The sequence below is a fragment of the Pseudophryne corroboree genome, chromosome 10, assembly GCF_028390025.1.
Source record: "Pseudophryne corroboree isolate aPseCor3 chromosome 10, aPseCor3.hap2, whole genome shotgun sequence".
Taxonomy (NCBI): domain Eukaryota; kingdom Metazoa; phylum Chordata; class Amphibia; order Anura; family Myobatrachidae; genus Pseudophryne; species Pseudophryne corroboree.
Window position 1 is genome coordinate 102,019,679 of NC_086453.1, and position 19,158 is coordinate 102,038,836.

Here is a 19,158-nt window from a genome sequence, read left to right on the forward strand (position 1 = left end):
GCAATTCCAGTAACTGGAGACAGACCATAGCAGTGAACGCAAATCTCAATTAGGTGAAATGAAATGACAGAAGACAAGTTTACCAGAAGGCATTATCAGAGATGGAGAGCAGAATTCGGTTATCAGGACCCGGGCTCCTGGCTCCCAGTACTTACCCTTCCTCTGGTCAGCACATCTCCTACGAGGGTCCCAGGCTGTCTGTTGTCCTCATATTGGTCCATGCTGTCCTTGCTTCAGTGTTGCCATACGTGGCCCAGCGTCTTCTTATGGTCTTCCCCAGCAGGCTCTGTCTCCTGAGTGTGGCAATCTTGGAATGGGTCATCTGACTGCAGTTAGCCAATAGTGTTTAAGCCTGGGCCTCATGACTCCAGCCACCAATCACAGCCCAACAGTCCCTATTAAAGTGTTTCCTGAAGTGCTGACAGATTGCCAGTGCAGAGTTGCTTCTTAGCTACTTCCCTCGGCTCCTGATCTTCCTGGTCAGTACTCAATTCTACTCTCCTGCTGCAGCACTACTGTTTCCAGCCAGTGACTCTGCCTCCACTTCAAGCTTCTTTAATTTCTGCAGCATGACTGGTCCCAGACGGTGAATCTACTTCAAATTTAAGCCTGGATAATCTCCAGCACTACTGGTCCCAGTCAGTGAATCTACCTCCAGTTCAAGCATGGTTAATCTCTGCAGCATAGCCGGTCCCAGCCTGGCACCCTGTTTAGCCATTTCCTGCCCAGCATCCAACCATGATAAGCTGATTCCTTACTTCCCTCTCCCTACTCATCCACATAAATTTCATATGGCCTCCCAGTTTCTTGCACTCCGCCTCCACTCCAGGCTCAAGCCCCTATTCGGGAACACCACCTTGATCAGATCTGACATCGGTACGTAGTGAAGCAGTACTGGTCAGTGGTCAAGTAACGTAGAATGGGACGGATTTCCTTAAATGGGATTGAGGAGGTGACATCATGAACAGATGGTATGCAGGATTGAAGTGACATGCATGTGCTATGGTACCATAGATCCAATTCATAGATCCGCTTCTGAGTGCACCAATTTTCACAATCCATAGCGGCAGCTCAGCCACTGGAACCAGTAACCAGAAGTGACGTCATGCACTGCACCTGACTGATCACAACCTAGCAATCATGCTCATATCAGTCTCCTTTATAACAGTGCCACCTATGGGGCTGTAAGCACTTTTGTGTGAGTTCTGACTGACGTAAAGTGCAACTGTTGCCACACTGATTCGCGGTGCGGGAAAACTCGCACATAATTGGATGGACCTCCAAAAGTCAAGACATTCCTTCAAAATAAATAACATTTCTAGAAGTAATAATACATTACAATGTTTTATATTGTATTTATTTGTGTGGTTTGGCAAATGAAGCATTTTCCCATTATGTTGTTATTGTTGCAATTTTCGCTAGTGCCACAAGGGGTCATTGGTGTCTACACAGTTTGTTTAAAACATGCGCTATTAAGTCTGTTTTTGGCTGCATTTAATTTCATGACGGTGTGAGCCATTTATAATTATTTTGTTAGAAACGGTGCCCTGCAGTGCCTTTTGCTGCACCATATATTATATATTATGAATATGCAAGCAAGTGATATCTGTAAACCATGCAATAGCAAACTGGACTTCTTATTTGAATATGAAGACTGAGTCCTAATAATGTTTATATGCAACGTGGGGGATCAGTAATGTTAGACTACTGCATACTTGATGTAAATGACGTCAGTCTTATTTGAATCAGATTCCTTAGGATTCTGTTTCCAAAATGAATAAAGCATATAGACTAATTCAGTGTAATGGTCATGCACTGTGGGTTCACGCATTACTAATCCTAGGTCATCACGGTATATTTTTGCAAATAATAACTGAACAGCATGTGCTATTTAATTAGAAACGCCAAGTCTTTGCAATTGACATTAAGTGCCTGATGCAGAGATGCCGATGTTTTTGCAGATGAGCAATTATCATCTGATTGCGCATGCGCATTCTCCAGTACTTCAGCAATGTCGCTCACAGGAGTTATTCGCAAAGTGATTGACAGTTGGGACCACTTGGGGGGCGGTAAAGCGGAGCGGCGGCAAAACGCAGATGTGTCACGCCCATTTTCGAGGGGTGTCTCCGCCTACATTAGCATACCGCACACAGATAAAACGGTGCCGGCGTCTCAGTACCGTTCCATTCAGAGTGACCATAGGGTTATTTAGATGGCCAATGCTTTTTCCTCACCAGTGTCTGATGCTGCGTGTTTGTACGCAGACGCAGGGATTCGCTAAGTCGTCCGTGGGTGTCTCATTGTAAATCCCGGCGTCTGCAAAATTAGCATATTTCAGTACACTACCTGCGTAGAAAGTTGCAGCTACGAATGCATTAGCCTGTAACTCTGACTCAGGAACTAATTCTGCAGTGTGCGAGCTACGTGAAGGGTAGAAATGGCCATAAGGACGGGATATAGTTAATATCACGACAGTCGGGATGCCGACAGTCAGAATACCGATGCCAGCATCCCGAACCACTGATAATGCCGACAGCTGCGCCAGAGCTATTCCCACTCGTGGGTGTCCCATAGAGTCACATCCATAGAGTGGGAATAGATCCTGTGACGAGCGCAGCGAGCCACCGAGCCCACAAGGGGCTTTCTAGCGCTCGCCTCGCTGCCGGCATTCTGGCAGCCAAGGATCCCGGGGTTGGTATTGTGACCACCTGGATTACGTACCCAACCCATAAGGACAGTGTAGGTTGGTTGCACTAAGTAATGTATAGAAGGCTGTTATAATTAGAGTAAGATTTCACAACTTTTAGTAATGAATGAAAAATGATGACCTGCAATTAAATTAATGTTTACAGCAGCAGTATTCAACATGCTGCCCTCCAGCTGCTATGGAACTACACATCACAGCATGCCCTGCCAGAGGTTTGCTTTTAGGGCATGCTAAAACCTGAGGGTTAATCAGCTGGCTGCTGTTCGCACAAATGATCCGCTGCTGCTTTTCAGACCCAGCAGCAGATCGCACAAGCATGCAGGAGGCGTCTTTTTACACAAGACTACGTGCTGTGGCAATTATATATTTTCATCCAGCAGCTGCACCCAAAGCTGCTTTAAGAGCTGCGTCCATCTCTGAATCAGGGCCTAAGGGGTATATGCAATTGCGGTCGAATTCCCGAAAATGTCGAAAAACGGGACATTTTCGCCCCAAAAAAAAATTCGACAATGCAATTCAGTACTTTTCGCCAAAAAAACGGACTTTCCAAATTCGACTTTTTGAAATTCGACTTTTGTCAAATTCGACATTTCTGCAATGGTACAAATGCGGCAATTCGACAAAAGTATATTCAATTGAAGATTGTAAATTCGACAACAGTGCTTTTAGACAGTAAATTCGTCATTTTCAATCCGCCACACTTTGCTGGCGGAATCTAATAAAATTTTTTAAAAACATGTTTTTTTTTTGTGTTTTTTTTTTTATTGGTAATAGCATATCTATTTATATTAGAATGGGATTAGGTACTTGGTTTGTCTATTTTGGAGGCACAAGTATTATTTATATATTTTTAAAAATATAATTTTTTTAATGGAATGGTAAAAATCTGAAAAAAAATTGCGTGGGGTCCCCCCTCCTAAGCATAACCAGCCTCGGGCTCTTCGAGCCGGTCCTGGTTCTAAAAATCCGGGGGAAAAACTGACAGGGGATCCCCCGTATTTTTAAAACCAGCACCGGGCTCTGCGCCTGGTGCTGGTGCAAAAAATACGGGGGACAAAAAGCGTAGGGGTCCCCCGTATTTTTTACACCGGCACCGGGCTGCACTAGCTGGACAGATAATGCCACTTTTATACAGCGCCCTGCGGCCGTGGCATTAAATACCCAACTAGTCACCCCTGGCCGGGGTACCCTGGAGGAGTGGGGACCCCTTCAATCAAGGCCCCCCCCCCCAGCCACCCAAGGGCAGGGGTGAAGCCCGAGGCTGTCCCCCCATCCAAGGGCTGCGGATGGGGGGCTGATAGCCTTGAGTAAAATGAAAGAATATTGTTTTTTCCAGAAGAACTAAAAGTCCCAGCAAGCCTCCCCCGCAAGCTGGTACTTGGAGAACCACAAGTACCAGCATGCGGGAGAAAAACGGGCCCGCTGGTACCTGTAGTTCTACTGGAAAAAAAATACCCAAATAAAAACAGGACACGCACACCGTGAGAGTAAAACTTTATTTCACACATGTCGATACACACATACTTACCTATGTTCACACGCCGACCTCTGTCCACTTGTCCAAGTAGAATCCACGGTGTACCTGAAAATAAAATTATACTCACCTCAATCCAGTGTCCTGTGATTTGTAATCCACGTACTTGGCAAAACAAAAAAACGAATACCCGGACCACACGGACTGAAAGGGGTCCCATGTTTACACATGGGACCCCTTTCCCCGAATGCAGAGACCCCCCGTGACTCCTGTCACAGAAAAGTCCCTTCAGCCAATCAGGAAGCGCCACTTCGTGGCACTCTCCTGATTGGCTGTATGCGCGTCTGAGCTGGCAGACAGCGCATCGCACAGCTCCCTCCATTAGTTTCAATGGTGGGAACTTTGCGGTCAGCGGTGGGGTTACCCGCGGTCAGCCGCTGACCGCGGGTGACCTCACCGCTGACCGCAAAGTTCCCACCATTGAAAGTAATGGAGGGGGCTGTGCAATGCACGTCTGAGCTCAGACGCGCAGAGCCAATCAGGTGAGTGCCACGAAGTGGCGCTTCCTGATTGGCTGAAGGGACCTTTCTGTGACAGGAGTCACGGGGGGTCTCTGCATTCGGGGAAAGGGGTCCCATGTGTAAACATGGGACCCCTTTCAGTCCGTGTGGTCCGGGTATTCGTTTTTTTGTTTTGCCAAGTACGTGGATTACAAATCACAGGACACTGGATTGAGGTGAGTATAATTTTATTCACAGGTACCCCGGATCGTCGGCAACATTGGAGACGTGGCAGTCGGCGGGTCAACATAGGTAAGTATGTATGTGTCGGCATGTATGAAATAAACTTTTACTTTCACGGTGTGTGTCTCCTGTTTTTATTTGGGTATTTTTTTCCAGTAGAACTACAGGTACCAGTGGGCCCGTTTTTCCACCCGCATGCTGGTACTTGTGGTTCTCCAAGTACCAGCTTGCGGGGGAGGCTTGCTGGGACTTGTAGTTCTTCTGGAAAAAACAATATTCTTTCATTTTACTCAAGGCTATCAGCCCCCCATCCGCAGCCCTTGGATGGGGGGGACAGCCTCGGGCTTCACCCCTGGCCCTTGGGTGGCTGGGGGGAGGACCCCTTGATTGAAGGGGTCTCCACTCCTCCAGGGTACCCTGGCCAGGGGTGACTAGTTGGGTATTTAATGCCACGGCCGCAGGGCGCTGTATAAAAGTGACCCCCGGCTGTGGCATTATCTGTCCAGCTAGTGAAGCCCGGTGCTGGTGTAAAAAATACGGGGACCCCTACGCTTTTTGTCCCCCGTATTTTTTGCATCAGCACCAGGCGCAGAGCCCGGTGCTGGTTTTAAAAATACGGGGGATCCCCTGTCGGTTTTTCCCCCGAATTTTTAGAACCAGGACCGGCTCGAAGAGCCCGAGGCTGGTTATGCTTAGGAGGGGGGACCCCACGCAAAATTTTTTCAGGGTTTTTACCCGTTTTTTAAACATTTTTAAAAATCTAATTAAAATCCGTCAAATTCGCCGTTTTTCGACAGCGGGACTGTCGAATCCGTTTTTTATTGAATATGCTGAATTCCGGCACCCACCTGCCGGAATTCGACGGTCGAATTGTGTCGAATTAAAAAACGGGCGAAAAATTGCCGCGATTCGCCGGCAATTGCATATACCCCTGGGTATTTAGGATTAGTATTTTTGTTGCAAAATAAGTGATACAGGTTGAGTATCCCTTATCCAAAATGCTTGGGACCAGAAGTATTTTGGATATCGGATTTTTCCGTATTTTGGAATAATTGCATACCATAATGAGATATCATGGTGATGGGACCTAAATCTAAGCACAGAATACATGTATGTTTCATATACATCTTATACACACAGCCTGAAGGTCATTTAATACAATATTTTTAATAACTTTGTGTATAAAACAAAGTTTGTGTACATTGAGCCATCAGAAAACAAAGGTTTCACTATCTCACTCTCACTCAAAAACGTCCATTTTTCGGAATATTCCGTATTTCGGAATATTTGGATATGGGATACTCAACCTGTATAAAGTAGTAGAATAAGATACATATTTTGAGAAAAAGGCATGATGCGGCTAAGTCGCAAAGTCTGTGCTATGGCGCACCAAACTTGGTGTTTGGCGTGATTTGTGTGGACACATCTGGACAATCGTTTAAAAAAAATGGCTAAAAGGAAAAATAAAATGAAGTTGATTTTAGTTATTTTATTGCCCTGCCGCTAGGAAAAACTGAGAAATCACTGTGTGCAGGCTGAGATTGTTGAACTTGAGGATATATTATGCACAGCATTTCTTGATATATTATGCACAGCGTTTCTTGATATATTCCAAATTGAAACACCTCTGAGATATCTCTTGTTTAAGTTACATGAAGAGCTATGGCAATAAAGCCTGCCAGATGTGTGGCTTTACATGTGAAAATGATCAAAATGCAAAACACGTAGTAAGTATTAATTGGTTATTTTCATCTCCTGAGTTCCACATGAGATCTGTCTGTTTTTTAGAACATCTATTAAACCATATTTAAAATTGAGAATTTGGAAACGTTTTTTCATACCTGCCCACATTTCACATTAAGGTCCACTTTGACATACTTCATATCTTCTGCCGTATCTAATCTTTGTACGAGTCGATCTATTGGTTCTTATTTTATTTGCTGTGGCAGGCATAATACTGAGACCCACTTGTCCGCGAAAAATTGGGCAGGGCCAGGATGGTGTGACTCAAAGGGGAATCATGTCCTCATGCACCTGTTCCACCAATTTCACAGAAAGTGGGCGGAATGCAGCAGGGTGACATACTCTTTCAGGAGTCTGTGTGTTTCCCAAAAAATGTTGTAGTCTCTGGAAGAGTAGGTAAGTATGATATTATAGCTTGGGCAACCCTGTACTTAATGAGTTGTTTGCAATGTATTATATAATCTGCTAATGTGTCAATCTAGCTCTCACTGACTGACTGACTGACACAGCCTCTCTTCTCCTCCCAGCACTGTCTTGATGTACAGGTCTGTACACTTCTGTCAGTGCTCAGAGCTGGCACCCCTGCATCCTTACCAAGGGGAGCAGGACACAAAAATGACAGAGACAGGACAGAGATGAAAGAGAGAGAGAGAGACGAGGGAGGGAGGGGACCCATATTAGAGAGAGGTAAACATGGAGGGTGACAGAGGTGAGCGAAAAATAGGTGGGGGAAGTAGGTGAGAGACAGATTAGGGGAAGGGTCAAAGATTAGAAAGAAGGAGAAATGTGGTTGGAAGGGGCAGAGCTGTGAGAAAAACAGACAGCCGAGGGGAGCTAGGAGGGTCGGAGATGAGCGAGAGACGAGGGGCAGAGATAAGAGAGAGTATGTGTGTGTGTTTTGGGGGGGCGGGGGGGGGGGGGCGGTTTACAGATGATAGAGAGATTGGGAAGAGGGCATAGATAAGAGAGAGTGTGCATATGTGTTTGTGTGTGGTGGGGTTGTGACAGAGATGAGAGAAAAAAAATGGGGGTAAATGGGATAGAGGTAAGAGAGACATATGAGGGAGGGGAGGCAGAGATAAGAGAAGGATGAAGGGGAAAGGAAGGGCAGAGAATTGATGGTTGTGGAAGACTATTAGGCCCTACACACTAGGCGATATCACTCAAAGATATGAACGATCTTGTTCATTAGTGAACGAGATACCGTTCATATCTTTGAGTGTGGAGGCACCCGCGATGAACGATGCGTGGCCCCCGCGCTCGTTCGTCGCTGGTGCCCCGTCGGCTTTGCATGCAGGCCAATATGGACGATCTCATCCATATTTGCCTGCACTTCTATGGAGCCGTGTGACGGGGGAGTGATGTAACTTCACTGCCCCCCTGCCGCCGGGTCGCCTGTCGGCCATATTATTTAAATGTGTAGGGCCCTTAAGTCAAAAACACCCCTGCAATCCTGGGCATGATAAGTAGTGACCTAGAGAACGATAGGTCCAAAATATTAGTCTCTAATACTTTCTTTCCATACTTTCTGTGTGGCTTAATTTATTGAATAGTGGCCCTCATTCCGAGTTGTTCGCTCGCAAGCTGCTTTTAGCAGCATTGCACACGCTAAGCCGCCGCCTACTGGGAGTGAATCTTAGCTTATCAAAATTGCGAACGAAAGATTCGCAATATTACGAAAAGACTTCTCTGTGCAGTTTCTGAGTAGCTCGAGACTTACTCTGCCAGTGCGATCAGTTCAGTGCTTGTCGTTCCTGGTTTGACGTCACAAACACACCCAGCGTTCGCCCAGACACTCCTCCGTTTCTCCAGCCACTCCCGCGTTTTTCCCAGAAACTGTAGCGTTTTTGCAAACACTCCCATAAAACGGCCAGTTTCCGCCCAGAAACACCCACTTCCTATCAATCACATTACGATCACCAGAACGAAGAAAAAACCTTGTAATGCCGTGAGTAAAATACCTAACTGCATAGCAAATTTACTTGGCGCAGTCGCAGTGCGAACATTGCGCATGCGCAGTTAGCGGAAAATCGCTGCGATGCGAAGAAAATTACAGAGCGAACAACTCGGAATGACCACCAGTTTTCTTCAACTTACACAGTTCTATGCATGGATAGAAGTTCAAATGTAGGTGTTCAAACATTCAGTTGGCCAAGGTATGCAACCCTATTACTAATGTACCTTCTAGTGTTTGTTATTAACATTTATGTATACACCACCTGCATAATTCATTGTGCCTTCAATAATTCTGTAGGACACCATTTTGTACAGTGATGTGAAATAGCTGAGAGGCATCTGGTTATTAGGGTGATTGTTTTCTTTTTGTAGCTGTTTTTGATACCTGTTTAGGAACATGTCTAACACAGGTTAGTACTGACTGATTTATTTATTTACAGACAGCCGCCCCATGCCAAATGTTTTTTTCCTTTTTTCCTTATAGGCTGTCAAGTTATTGGAAATGCCAGTTATTGTTACTGAGCAATACCCAAAGGGGCTTGGTCCTACTGTGCCAGAGCTCGGAGCTGATGGCATAACAAAATACTCGAAGACCTGTTTCAGTATGCTGACCCCTGAGGTGGAGAAGGAGCTTCAGTCCATCCCTAACCGGCGCTCTGTAATCCTGTGTGGCATTGAGACACAGGCGTGCATTATGGTATGTGTAATACATGGTTAGTGCTATACAGCCTGTTAATTTCAATATACATTGAACCTTACAGTTTTACATGTCCTATTAAGGCTCCTTACACTTACACATGATGTAATACTTCAAAAGCTTACGACCATTAAGGCAGCAGGATTCCGGCGTTGGTCTCCTGAACTCCGAGATCCCGACAGCTGATAAACTGACTGCATCCCAAAGACAGTCCCCACATCAATTCCACTCAGTCCCCACAACAGTATAGTACCAGTCTAGCGGGGGGGAGGAGGCAATGATATACTAGGTCGATCCCACTGCCTTGGAGTCCCGCCCTTTATTATGGTAGGTGTGTGTGTGGGGGGGAAGGTGGGGATAGCAGATGGTCTACAAATCCAGATGTCTGTATTCCTTATGTACCTTTAGAATTTATACCCTACCCGATTACATGTCTCAGCCTACCACATAGCCCCTTTGCTTGTGCAGTCAGATTCCCAGCTAGAGATAGAACAAAAGGCAGAGCCAGAGGTAGTAGCCACAAAGCATCATGGAACGTTGAGCTCCTGCTCTGCAGATACACACATTGTACAGCCAGAGGGGACTACTACTCCCAGCATTCCTAGTGGCCCAGCTGTGAGTCCACCAGTGAGTGCTGCCATGGCACCTAGTTTGGGAACCACTGCTTTAAGCAATGACCAGGTCACGTTTGAATTCAGAATTTTAACATAGGCATAAGGTAGACATGCCAAATGTCAACATTGTGAATGTCGACAATCAGCATGTCAACCATGTGGTATTACATAGACATGTTAGCTAACCCTAACCGCAGGCTAACCTTAAACCTAACCATAAAATGTGTAAGACTAAACCGACTACATTCACAATGTCTGATAATCACTGATGATCATTGTCTAGTGTACATACAATGCTGTACAGTTTGTCTCCATAGGTTGTACTCCTGTGGCCTGGGACTATATAGAACATGGCATAAAACCCACAAACTATTTAATAACTAGTTTTTATATTTTTCCATGACCTACTGTAAGTATTGTAAAATGTATCTTTGATTTCTCTAGCATCCATAAGGGATATTAGGGGAATCTAGTACGATGGGGTATAGACGGGGTCCAAAGGAGCCGGTGTACTTTAAATTTCTTCAACTGGGTGTGCTGGCTCCTCCCCTCTATGCCCCCTCCCACAGGCAGTTTAGAAAAAAGTGCCCTCAGGAGAGGATGCACACTATGGAGCTCACAGAGAGTTTTCTTCAGTTTCTTTTAAATCTTTGTTATTTTTGGTATGCTGTTTGGGCAACAGCATACCTGCACCGTGGGAGTTAGGGAAAGGGACGGTCACCGGCCTTGCGAGGTGTCAGAGCCGCTTCCCCGCTGCAGGACCACCGTCCTGAGTGGTTGTTGTATAGCAGGGCACTGCGCCTTCGCGGTCACAATTGCAGCACGCCGGACTGTTCGGTAAGGCCCATTTTGAATTTAAAATCCTTGAACCCTTACCTAAAGGTTTTCAAGTTCAAGATGGAATCCTTGCAAGCAGTGATTGCGGGCCTGGAAGAACAGGAGTTCATGGTCTCCCTGGATATAAAAGACGCCTATCTCCATATCCCAATTTGGCCGCCTCATCAGGCTTACCTGAGGTTTGCCCTGCTGAACGATCACTACCAGTTCCAGGCGCTACCCTTCGGCCTGTCCACAGCTCCGAGGGTGTTCACGAAAGTGATGGCGAAGATGATGTTCCAACTCCGGGTCCAGGGGGTCAATGTTGTCCCTTACCTGGACGATCTCCTGATAAAAGCAAGATCCAGGGAGCTTTTATTGCTCCATATAGACCGCACTATCCAACTTCTGTCACACCATGGGTGGATCCTCAATTTACAGAAATCCCACCTGGAGCCAACTCGGAGGCTCCTGTTCCTGGGAATGTTGCTGGATACTGTGGCCCAAAAAGTGTTCCTCCCAGAGGACAAGGCGAGAACACTTCAGGAGATGGTCCACATGGTTCTCCGGCCTACTGGAGTATCCATCCATCTTTGCATAAGATTGTTGGGCAAGATGGTTGATTAAAATGTGTAACGAGCGTTATGAATATCTTACAATGTGTTTATAGATGCTAGAGATATCTTGCAATGTGTGTGTAACTATGTAAAAATGATTATTTATGTGCAGTATGTTTACAACTCCTTTAAGGAGTGTATGGATTGAGCTCAGTCCGTTCCGGATTCACAATATGAAGATTGTGAGTGCCCTGACTGTCCCTATTTTCTAGTCAATTCCGTAGATCCATTGAGAAGGTGATGTTAATACTCCTTCCTCTCCGCTGCGTCCAGAGAAGGTGGTTCGCGGCTGGATGTCGGGTCGCGGCTCGATGACGTCACACTGCGGCTAGCGTCGGGAAGTTCGGGCCGGATAGGTCTTGATGTCCTGTAGCTCTATGCTACAAACGCGTTTCGTGCGTCACCACGCACTTAATCATGGATGGCATGACAATTTCCTGGTCCTCTATTTATACTAAAAAAACTTTTATTGTTCATTTGATAAAAACGGAAGTACACACAGGAAATTGGGTCAAATAGGAGGCAATCATGTTCTCCCACAGTAGTTCTCTTTTTTGAAGCCCAAATTTTATAAAAATATTTTTAATTAATATTAAAACTCCGCCTGCGGAGTTTCACTTGGAATGGTTCCTCCGTTTCCTGCAGGCTGGTGTGGATAAGGGCTTGCATCTGGGTTGCATTAAGGTCCACATTTCAGCTCTCTCAATTTTCTTCCAGAAGAAATTGGCAGTATTGCCAGAAGTTCTGACCCTCTTGCAATGGGTGCTTCACATTCAACCTCATTTTGTGCCGCCCACGGCACCCTGGAACTTGAAAGTAGTGTTGGAATTTCTACAGTCCTCCTGGTTTGAACCTCTGATGATGGTAGAATACAAGTACCTCACGTGGAAGACGGTGATGTTATTGGCCCCGGTTTCTGCTAGGCATGTCTCAGAATTGGGGGCCTTACCGTGTAAAAGTCCCTACTGGGTCTTTTATGAGGACAGAGAGGAGCTCAGGACTAGACAGCAGTTTCTGCCGAAGGTAGTCTCTGCGTTCCACTTGAATCAACCTATTGTGGTTCCGTCAAGTTCAGGCACTTCTGCTCCTCCTGAGGCATTGGATGCTGTGCGAGCCTTGAAGATCTATGTCAAGAGGACGTCTCGGATCAGGAAGACTGATTCCTTGTTCGTGCTCTATGATGCACAGAAAAAGGGTTGCCCTGCTTCTAAGCAGTCCATTGCTCGTTGGCTTCGGCTTACTATCCAACAGGCCTATGTGTCGGCAGCCTTGTCTGTTCCACAGTCTCTGAAGGCCCACTCTACAAGGGCGGTGGGGTCTTCCTGGGCGGCTGCCCGTGGAGTCTCAGCCTTGAAACTATGCCGAGCAGCTACCTGGTTGGGGAAGAACACCTTTGTGAAGTTCTACAGGTTTGAAACCCTGGCCAAAGAGGATTCCCAGTTTGGGCAGGCGGTGCTACAGAGGTCTTTGCACATTCCCACCTGTTCTGGAAGTTTTGGGACGTTCCCATCGTACTAGATTCCCCCAATTTCCCTTATGGATGCTAGAGAAAATAGGATTTTAATTACCTACTGGTAAATCCTTTTCTCGTAGTCAATAAGGGATAAAAGGCGCCCGCCTCAGTGCGTTGACTTTTCTGCAGGTTCTCTTTTCTATGGTTACCTGTTCAGATGTTGCTGTTTTGTACCAGCCGTTGCTGGTTGTTTTATGTTCGTGATGTGCTGGTGTGTAAATCTCACCACTCATTGTTGTTTGTTCCTTCTGTCAAGTGTGTCCTTTCTCCTTCGGGCACTATTTTACCTATAATTGCCTGTGGGATGAGGCATAGAGGGGAGGAGCCAGGACACCCAGTTGGAGAAATTTAAAGTACACCAGCTCCTTTGGACTTCGTCTATAGCCCATCGTACTAGATTCCCCCAATATCCCCTGTGGCAGGCATTCCCAACCACAGTCCTCAAGGCACACTAACAGTGCAGGTTTTAGTGATATCCAGGCTTCAGCACATGTGACTTAATTAGTAGCTCAGTTATTTTGATTTAACCATCTGTGCTGCAGCCTGGATATCACTAAAACCTGCACTGGTGGTGTGCCTTGAGGACCGTGGTTGGGAATGCCTGCCCTATTGAGTACGAGAAAAGGGTTTACTGGTAGTTAATTAAAATCCTTTTTTTTTATTTTATTTTTTTATTAAGAGCACCACATTGGAGCTGTTGGATAAAGGCTTTGATGTACATGTTGTAGCAGACGCTTGTTCATCTCGCAGGTAACATGAGTGCTTTGTTCCGTCCTTGGTGATTACATGTTCAGATTTGTAAAGAGGGTAGTGTTAAATAATAAGGGCCTAATAGTGGCCTAAATATACTAACAACCATTTAAATAGATATTTTTTTCTAATCTGATTTTTACTGAGTACCAAAATGTGAACACCAACAGTATACCAAATGGACATAATAAACAATTGTACAGTTTTCATAAAGTAACAGCAAGACAATGGATAGTGAACTTTTCATGACATATAACAAAAATCAAATCTGAAGCTAAAGACCACCATCAGAAATAAACAATATATCACTAAATAACAGGAAAGGGGGAACAAGACCAGAGATAAAACAGGAAGGAAGAAAGGATGGGGACATGGGTGGTATGTGGACCTGCTATAATGCAAATAATCATCAGGCTCCTTAAACTCCAGCCAATAAAACCACATAGAGGTGATCTCTGCAATCCTATAACAGAAAAGGTGATGCCTTCCATTTAAATATATAGGCTGGGATGTTTTGAAGTCTGAGTTCGGTGGGCGTGCGGGATGCCAGCCAAACTCAGACTTTTTTGAGTTCTAGGATAAACCATGCCTTATACATGATTGCCCCCTTTAAAAAAAGTTAGAGTATGGCTAGGATCCCACATGGCCACCCATAGAGATCAATTCTATGAAACCAGTCCCAGATAGTGGGAGCGTTAGTGGCCTTTCAGTATACCGGGACAACCGCTTTAGACACATTATGTAAGTGTTTCAATAACGATTTCTTGTACTTAGAGATCAGCATCTGTTGTTGGATTGTCTGAACTATATAATCTCTTTGAATACTGTTTGCCAAAAAGTGATGACCCCAGGGCACTCCTACCATATATTGAAATGGGAACCTAGGGAAAGACCACACCTTCAAGTGTCGGGCGCTAGGGAACAGCTACCTGCAGGCAGCAACAGGATATCTCAACATCTGTTATTAGCCCTTCCCTCCCCTCTTTCCATGTAGTCTGAACCCACTCTCACCTCTGGCACAGTGCGGCTGGTGAATGAAGTCAGATCTTCACAATCCCCACAGCTCGTCCTTCAGAGGGGAGAGAGATCTGCCTAGCTTGTCAGAGAGAGAGAGCACTGCCCACTGACATTCCTGCCTTACAGTTACAGTACACTGTGAGCCACACACCATTACATGGTGAGCGTAATGTCCCTGTCTGCACAGACATGGCAAGCACAGCTTACTGATAGGCTGCTCTGTCTCACCTGTTCCAAATTGCATTATAATGATAAGGTGCATATGGTGTAACTACTCAGACAGGACACAAGTTGAGATGGCTGCCACTATAAAGTGCATATATATAGCAGCATGTGATAGTTTCAGCCACAATAACAATAAGGCAGAAGGGGTTTGATATGTTTTGTCAACATTCAGAATGTCAGAATGGACCCAATGTTCACATGCAGTATGTTGGTATATTTAGCATGTTGACATCCATCTTGTTGACACTAACAATATGTTTAGAGTGTCTAAGTAGGTCCCAGTGTTGCAGAGCTGAGTGACCTGATTGCCAGCTCTGGTGGTGCAGACGTGTCTTCTGGTCAAGCCGTGTCAGCTGATAGGGATGTCCGGTGGAGTCATCCGATACATTGGTTCCTAACCCCTATCCGTGACCCTCTCGCAGCCTAACCCTAAACCTCCTCCCGCAGCCTAGCCCTGCAACCGTGCCCTAATGTCGGCATTCTGCAGAAATGTAGAATGTTTGCATTTCACATGTTGACATTATGGTGTCTGTATTATAAATGTGATCCTAATAGTAAAGGTACGTATATATCAAAAATCCAGATCTCATCTGAAAGTTCAAAATTGCAAGTTGTAATAGAAAGCGACCTGCAATGTCATCAACTGAATTTCATATAGTGAAATATATACAAAGTGGTTACATCAGGGTTAGGTGCGGGATATCGGCACTGAGAATGCAAGCGGTCAGAATACTGACTCTGGTATCCCGACAGCCGCAATACCGACAGTTCTAGGGTAAGTATTCAAACCTTCTCACGTCACTCCACCTAACACTCCCTCCCCGCAGCCTAACCCTAACCTTCTCTCCCCATATCCTAACCCTCCCTCCCCATCACCTAACCCTAACCCTCCTTCCCTATCACCTAACCCTCCCTCCCCGCAGCCTAACCTTTCCTCCTCGCAGCTTAACCCTAACCTTCTCTCCCCGTAGCCTAACCCTCCCTCCCCATCACCTAACCCTAACCCTCCTTCCCCATCACCTAACCCTCCGTCCCAGCAGCCTAACCTTTCCTCCTCGCAGCTTAACCATAACCTTCTCTCCCCGTAGCCTAACCCTCCCTCCCCATCACCTAACCCTAACCCTCCTTCCCCATCACCTAACCCTCCGTCCCAGCAGCCTAACCTTTCCTCCTCGCAGCTTAACCATAACCTTCTCTCCCCGTAGCCTAACCCTCCCTCCCCATCACCTAACCCTAACCCTCCTTCCCCATCACCTAACCCTCCGTCCCCATCACCTAACCCTTCCTCCCCGCAGCCTAACCCTACCTCCCCGCAGCCTAACCCTACCACCCCGCAGTCTAACCCTAACCTTCCCTCCTCGCCGCTTAACTATAACCTTCCCTCCCCACAGCCTAACCCTAACCCTCCTTCCCCATCACCTAACCCTCCCTCCCCGCAGCCTAACCCTCCCTCCCTGCAGCCTAACCCTAACCCTACCTCCTCGCAGCCTAACCCTAACCTTCCCTCCTCGCAACTTAACCCTAACCTTCCCTCCCTGCAGCCTAACCCTAACCTTCCCTCCTCGCAGATTAACCCTAAACTACCCCTGAAAATTGCGTTTGTGATGTCGGGATTCCGTCCGCTGGCATCCTGAGCGCCATTATTCCAACTACATCCCGTTGCATTGAGCCATAATTAACTACAATGAAAGTTTCTTACTTTCTCTAACGTCCTAGTGGATGCTGGGGACTCCGTCAGGACCATGGGGAATAGCGGCTCCGCAGGAGACAGGGCACAAAAGCAAGCTTTTAGGATCACATGGTGTGTACTGGCTCCTCCCCCTATGACCCTCCTCCAAGCCTCAGTTAGGTTTTTGTGCCCGGCCGAGAAGGGTGCAATCTAGGTGGCTCTCTTAAAGAGTTGCTTAGAAAAAGTTTTTAGGTTCTTTATTTTCAGTGAGTCCTGCTGGCAACAGGCTCACTGCATCGAGGGACTTAGGGGAGAGATTTTCAACTCACCTGCGTGCAGGATGGATTGGATTCTTAGGCTACTGGACATAGCTCCAGAGGGAGTCGGAACACAGGGCTCGCCCTGGGGTTCGTCCCGGAGCCGCGCCGCCGACCCCCCTTGCAGATGCTGAAGATAAAGAGGTCCGGAACCAGGCGGCAGAAGACTCTCAGTCTTCATCAGGTAGCGCACAGCACTGCAGCTGTGCGCCATTGTTGTCAGCACACTTCACACAGCGGTCACGGAGGGTGCAGGGCGCTGGGGGGGGGCGCCCTGGGCAGCAATGTATAATACCTGTATGGCGAAAAATACATCACATATAGCCCTTGAGGCTATATGGATGTATTTAACCCCTGCCAGATATCTAAAACTCCGGAGAAGAAGCCCGCCGAAAAGGGGGCGGGGCCTATTCTCCTCAGCACACAGCGCCATTTTCCCTCACAGAAAGGCTGGTGGGAAGGCTCCCATGATCTCCCCTGCACTGCACTACAGAAACAGGGTTAAAACAGAGAGGGGGCACTGATTTGGCGATATGTATATATATTAAAATGCTATAAAAGGAACACTTATATAAAGGTTGTCCCTGGATAATTATAGCGTTTTGGTGTGTGCTGGCAAACTCTCCCTCTGTCTCCCCAAAGGGCTAGTGGGTCCTGTCCTCTATCAGAGCATTCCCTATGTGTGTGCTGTATGTCGGTACGTGTGTGTCGACATGTATGAGGAAAATATTGGTGAGGAGGCGGAGCAAATTGCCTGTAATGGTGATGTCACTCTCTAGGGAGTCGACACCGGAATGGATGGCTTATTTATGGAAATTACGTGACAATGTCAACACGCTGCAAGCCGGTTGACGACATGAGAGGGCCGGCGAACAAATTAGTATCTGTCCAGGCGTCTCAAACACCGTCAGGGGCTGTAAAATGCCCATTTACCTCAGTCGGTCGACACAGACCCAGACACGGACACTGATTTCAGTGTCGACGGTGAAGAAACAAACGTATTTTCTTTTAGGGCCACACGTTAAGGGCAATGAAGGAGGTGTTACATATTTCTGATACTCCAAGTACCACAAAAAAGGGTATTATGTGTGAGGTGAAAAAACTACCTTTAGTTTTTCCTGAATCAGATAAATTAAATGAAGTGTGTGATGATGCGTGGGTTTCCCCCGATAGAAAATTATTGGCGGTATACCCTTTCCCGCCAGAAGTTAAGGCGCGGTGGGAAACACCCCTCAGGGTGGATAAGGCGCTCACACGCTTATCAGAACAAGTGGCGGTACCATCTACGGATAGGGCCGTACTTAAGGAGCCAGCTGATAGGAGGCTGAAAAATATCCTAAAAAGTATACACACACATGCTGGTGTTATACTGCGACCAGCGATCGCCTCAGCCTGGATGTGCAGAGTTGAGGTGGCTTGGTCGGATTCCCTGACTAAAAATATTGATACCTTTGACAGGGACAGTATTTTATTGACTATAGAGCATTTAAAGGATGCATTTCTATATATGCGAGATGCGCAGAGGGATATTTGCACTCTGGCATCAAGAGTAAATGCGATGTCCATATCTGCAAGAAGATGTTTATGGACACGACAGTGGTCAGGTGATGCAGATTCCAAACGGCACAAAGATGTATTGCCGTATAAAGGGGAGGAGTTATTTGGGGTCGGTCCATGGGACCTGGTGGCCAGGGCAACTGCTGGAAAATCCACCGTTTTTTACCCTAAGTCACATCTCTGCAGAAAAAGACACCGTCTTTTCAGCCTCAGTCCTTTCGTCCCTATAAGAGTCATATCTGCCCAGGGATAGAGGAAAGGGAAGAAGACTGCAGCAGGCAGCCCATTCCCAGGAACAGAAGCCCTCCACCGCTTCTACCAAGTTCTCAGCATGACGCTGGGACCGTACAGGACCCCTGGATCCTACAAGTAGTATCCAAGGGGTACAGATTGGAATGTCGAGAGGTTTCCCCCCTCGCAGGTTCCTGTAGTCTGCTGTACCAATGTCTCCCTCCGACAGGGAGGCAGTATTGAAAACAATTCACAAGCTGTATTCCCAGCAGGTGATAATAAAATTACCCCTCCGACAACAAGGAAAGGGGTATTACTCCACACTATATGGTGGTACTGAAGGCTAGGTGAGACCTATTCTAAATCTGAAAAATTTGAACACTTGCAAGGGTTCAAATCCAGATGGAGTCACTCAGAGCAGTGATAGCAAAGAACAAGGGGACTATATGGTGTCCCGGGACATCAGGGATGCTTACCTCCATGTCCCAAAATTTGCCTTTTCTCACCAAGGG

The 19,158-nt window shown here is 46.5% G+C and overlaps 1 protein-coding gene across 4 annotated transcripts in view; it reads left to right on the forward strand.

Moving 5' to 3' along the window:
- The window catches only part of ISOC2 (isochorismatase domain containing 2), a 105,683-nt gene that overhangs the window by 58,864 nt on the left and 27,661 nt on the right, over positions 1-19,158 (forward strand). For 3 of the 4 annotated variants that reach the window (XM_063942678.1, XM_063942675.1, XM_063942676.1), the window contains 2 exons: positions 9,108-9,320; positions 13,560-13,630. In XM_063942678.1, coding sequence (XP_063798748.1) covers positions 9,108-9,320; positions 13,560-13,630 — 284 coding nt within the window. The remainder of the gene's footprint in view (positions 1-9,107; positions 9,321-13,559; positions 13,631-19,158) is intronic. The other variant, XM_063942677.1, reaches the window with a different exon arrangement.